This window comes from Sinocyclocheilus anshuiensis, unplaced genomic scaffold, assembly GCF_001515605.1.
Source record: "Sinocyclocheilus anshuiensis isolate Anshui unplaced genomic scaffold, SAMN03320099.WGS_v1.1 scaffold1243, whole genome shotgun sequence".
In the NCBI taxonomy this organism is placed as follows: domain Eukaryota; kingdom Metazoa; phylum Chordata; class Actinopteri; order Cypriniformes; family Cyprinidae; genus Sinocyclocheilus; species Sinocyclocheilus anshuiensis.
In genome coordinates this window covers 156,577-161,459 of record NW_015539901.1, presented here as the reverse complement: position 1 = coordinate 161,459, position 4,883 = coordinate 156,577, and the positions used below count along the sequence as shown (strand labels likewise).

Genomic DNA, 4,883 nt, shown 5'->3' with positions numbered 1-4,883 from the left:
ACTGGAATTAATCGCTGATTATCCAAAACAAGATCTTGAAGTGCAGTGGAAATATAATCTGATTGTACTTGCTGAGTATCAAAATGATGATCTCCAAAAAGTGAAATCTGAATTATTTAATGACAAGTTAAAGATGAATAAGGACACTATTAGTGTAACAGTAACAGACCTTAAACTGCAGGATTCTGGAAGATTCTCTATTGTTGCAGTAGGAAAATCTGAACAATATGACACAAAAGTCTTTGTACTTCATGTTCATGGTGAGTTTAATTGTTTGATATTTATTCTGTCAATGCTGTTAGGTTAGGATGCAAATAGCAAATTCTAAAACAACACATTTAAGAACTGACACTGAATATGTTTGTGGTCATTTCACTGAAGTTAAATAGTTCTTTAATGAAGGAATTAGTATGCTTATATAATTAACGTTGGCATATTATTTTCCAACAGAGCTTATCAGAGAGGTAAAGATTGAGTACAGTCATTTCTGGCTGCAATCAAAAAACATCTGCATGTTTCATCTTCGGTGTCTGGCGTCTGGAGATCCGAATCCATCCTACAGCTGGATCAGTCATCAGACTCGAGGATCACACCTGAATATCAGCCTCGGTTTAGCAGAGAACGCTATACTCAACTGCACAGCCAACAACACCGTCAGCATCAAGTATACCACTGAGACTGTAGTGTGCACAGAGAAATCTGAGGGTCAGCGGTTCTGTGTAAAAAGTTAAATGCTTAAATTCTCTTAAGGATTATATAATTTACAAAAATATTTGAAATAAAGACAAACTAAGAAACAGGCCCGCTCATTTTTGGAGACCCATTTGAATGGCGATATATGTATATTTGTTGATTTGCTCTCAAATGATCTTGTTAGATTATAATTCATTATGATATGTACATGAGCAATTTTAGGATCCGTACACATGGACGCAATTAAAACAGTCAAATCTCTTCAAGCCACCAGTTATACAGCATTTTTATTTATCTTATTTACTTGTTTATTTTTGATTAAATGAACTTGCAAACACCTTGTCATGTGTCACATGCTGCTCAGTGAATCTAAATCACCGTTTTGTGCACATCATCAAACCACTAACTACATTTTAACCACAATATGGCGCAGCAGCCACATCAGGTGCAATTTTTTAATACTAAAAAAGTACCAGTATGGTCCACAAAAGGGGTTCTCAACTCTGGCCCTCGAGGTCCACTTTCCTGCAGAGTTTACCTCCAAACCTGATCCAACTCGCCAGCCTGTAATGATCCTGAAGAGCTTGATTAGCTTGTTCAGGTGTGTTTGATTAGGGTTGGAGCTAAACTCTGCAGGAAAAGGGACCTCGATGGCCAGAGTCTAGAACCCCTGGCCTACATTCTCCCCTTAAGAGGGCTTTTAACACTGCGCTTAACCCAGAGTTATCTTTTTTCTAAAACTCGCTTGTAACCCTGGGTAAAGGAAGGTTGCACACTTGTAATTTAGAAATGGGGTTAGCATTGCCTTTTACCTGGGATTTACCTCTTTTACACTGTTAACCCACAATTCAATGCCAAACGTGTCCAGTGTGGAACAACTCGAAATTTGGATATTTTCCACCTTCTACTTGGAAATAACATCTGTAACGCCGCATGAAGTCGGACATCCAACCTGTGAACTTGCAGATCGATCAACCCTGACCTCACCTCAGCGAGATTACTCATTTGATGTCGTTTCCAAGATGAGGCAATTCTACTTCCTGTGAGCAAAGTATGGAGCTAACTTACATCAACTTAAAAACATTAGACATTATGTTTATGTAATGATGCCTTGATTTCTGAATTTTGTCAGCTGTTTTCAAAATGAATGGCAGCATTTTGTGTTCATTTTTTTCTGTTTCTTACCATTATTGCCACAAAATCATGAAAAGCTCTGGTTGTGTCATGGCGACATCATGTGGTCAACATGTGAAGGTGACATGTGATTGACAGGAACTCACTGAGGCTTGAAGTGGGATGTTTCAACCCTGATGTCCCCACATCTGACCTCTGCTGTGTTCGAAATCGCCCCCTCATTCACTATTCCCTATATTAGTCCAATGTAGGGAGTGAATGAAAACGAGTGAACAAATTCGGAGACTGAGTGCACCGGAAGGGCTGCTGCTTTTGCACAGTTTGTGCTTACTGTTTGTTAATCATTTGAAAACTTAAGCAGGCAGCTCAGGTAGCAATGAGAAGATTTACATTAAACTCTGTCATGGAAACTAGCATAAAAAAAACAATTAAACAATTAAACCCTTTCACTGGTGAGTTTAAAATATTCTAGCGGTCCATCAATTTCTCTCGAAATACATGCAAATAAGTGGCCGGTGAACTGGGAGAAGAATAGAGTGAACTTTATAGTTACTTACACTATAATCTGATATTAATAAAACACGTCAGCAAATTATATTTGAATGGATTGTAATTGCTGCTTCCATAAACATCCGTGTCTGTTTTACGAGCTCTAAATGTATTGTTTTACTAGTACGTATGTGTATTTAAATGTCTGAAACCTAAAATAAACATTATGTGGTTAAAAACACTGCATAGCTGTGATTATATGACAAGTGCAGCGGCACAGTGTTGCCAACTTAGCAATTTTGTTGCTAAATTTAGCAACTTTTCAGACTATCCTTGCAACTTTTTCTTCCAAAAGCACCCAGCAACAAATTTAGCAATTTTTAACATTTATTTGGCAACTTTTAGCAACTTTTGATAAGTGACTCAGACAATAAAAAGGCACACATTTTCCATCCAAAATTACACAAAAAGAGGAAAGCAAAGATGCCTAGCAGTACACACATCACGTGAATTGAGTTAGCTGCTATTTGCAATTGTTCAATTTAATAATAATAATAATTGAATAATTGTTCATTTATGATACACTTTGTTAGTAGCTTGTACTTGCGATTGTTGATCAGTTAGTACCCTGTAAGAAAAACAGAAAAGATATTAGTAATTTTCCAGGACATTACCCATTACCCAATATATTACCCATTGTAACCCGAAAACACAATGCGTAATTTAAAATGCAGGTAAAAAACCAATACGGAAAATTCTTTCATATTATCAACATATAGATTGTGCCCTATGTTTACAGACTTTTCTTAGAGTGTAGCATACTAACTAACTACTAATACACTGCTTAAAGCATAATGGTTGAGAATGTGTAGTATTAGCTAGTTTACTAGCTATTAAAAAAAACTTAAATTGTAATCATTCAAAAATGTGTAGGTGTTCAATAATTCAATGTATTTAAAAATACAGTTATTTATATTTTAATATTATATTATGCATATTATTTTACAAACAAATCTAAGTTAACATAAAATATATATTTTTGCTGAGATTTGATGTTGTGACAATTTTGCATCGTGATTACGCAATGACTTCATCGCGCAATTACATCACAGTGTCATTTAGCAACTTTTAGCAACAAATCGACCTTCCTTTAGCAACTTTCTCTGAAAATTAGTTGGCAACACTGGCTACTACAGTGTCTTTTTTTTATTATAATATTTATTATAATAGTTTTTATTATAATGTTGTGTGATCATTCTATGGAAAATTAGAATTTTATTGTAAACACTGTTTAAACAGTACAACAGTCAAACAATGTATTGGCCATCAAACTAAGTAAAACATCAGCTAAATATAAATATCGGCCATGATTTGTTTTATTTAATTTTATTATTTTTACTTTTAAATACTACTAAATTTTTATTTGTTTATTTTCTTTTTTAAATTATTTATTTTAAATTGTATTTTATTTTATTTATGTATTCTTCTGCAGCCGTTTTGGCCTCTGGGTACGGGCATTGCTCGTGGTTTCCTGGCTGCATTTGACACGGCGTGGATGGTCAGGAGTTGGGGAAAAGGTGTGCCACCCCTGGAGGTGTTGGCGGGGAGGTACAATTTACCATTTTTACACCATTTATAATATTACAAAAAATTATATTTCAAATAAATTATGTTCTTTTTTTCTTTCTATTTATTGAAGAATCCTTTTAAAAATTATCTCAGTTTCTACACATATTAAGCAGCACAACTGTTTTCAACATTGATAATAATAAGAAATGTTTCTTGAGCAGCAAATCAGTATATTAGAATGATTTCTGAAGGATCATGTGACACTGAAGACTGCAGTAATGATGCTGAAAATTCAGCTTTGCATCACAGGATTAAATTACATTTTAAAGTATATTTAAATAAAAATCAGCTATTTTAAATTGTAATATTAACGTTTTTACTCTACATTTTTGATCAAATAAATGCAGGCTTGGTTATCAAAAACTTTAAAATCTTATCCACCCCGAACTTATGAACTGTATGTATCAATATAAAACCATATAAAATGCATGTATGGGTCAGTTGATGCTGTGCGTATCTCTTACAGGGAGAGCGTGTATCAGTTACTCTCTCAAACGACTCCAGAAAACACCAGCAAGAACTACGCCGCCTACAGCATCGATCCATCCACACGTTACCCGAATGCCAACCTGTCCTTGATGAAACCCATGCAGGTCAAACACACAGTCCTAGACGCACACCTACACACATGCAAAAGCTGCCTGAAATACTGTAACTAGCAATGGAAGAGTTTTTAACGAAGACTGTTTGTTCAATTTAAAGATCAAGCGTCTATATGACATAGAGGATGGTAAAGCCAACAAACCGACGAAACCCATCATAAAAACTAAACCTAAAAAAGGTAAGAGCCATACGACAATCACACCTTAACTTGCGTATACTTGCTAATAATTGTGTATATATGCATGACTGTGTGTTAAATGTAGTATATATATACAGTGGGTACGGAAAGTATTCAGACCCCCTTCAATTTTTCACTCTTTGTTATATTGCAGCCA

General features: G+C 35.0%; 2 protein-coding genes across 2 annotated transcripts in view; both read left to right on the top strand.

Annotated features, from left to right (window-relative positions):
* Nucleotides 1-1,117: 1,117 nt before the first annotated feature.
* The window catches only part of LOC107686101 (protein-methionine sulfoxide oxidase mical1-like), a 10,346-nt gene continuing 6,580 nt past the window's right edge, over nt 1,118-4,883 (top strand). The window contains exons 1-4 of the mRNA XM_016482944.1: nt 1,118-1,138; nt 3,809-3,924; nt 4,412-4,538; nt 4,648-4,726. Of these exons, the coding sequence (XP_016338430.1) occupies nt 1,118-1,138; nt 3,809-3,924; nt 4,412-4,538; nt 4,648-4,726 (343 nt within the window). The remainder of the gene's footprint in view (nt 1,139-3,808; nt 3,925-4,411; nt 4,539-4,647; nt 4,727-4,883) is intronic.
* LOC107686105 (SLAM family member 5-like) overlaps nt 1,678-4,883 on the top strand; it is a 23,471-nt gene continuing 20,265 nt past the window's right edge. Inside the window, exon 1 of the mRNA XM_016482950.1 lies at nt 1,678-1,744. The gene's annotated coding sequence lies outside the window, so the exon portion shown is untranslated. The remainder of the gene's footprint in view (nt 1,745-4,883) is intronic.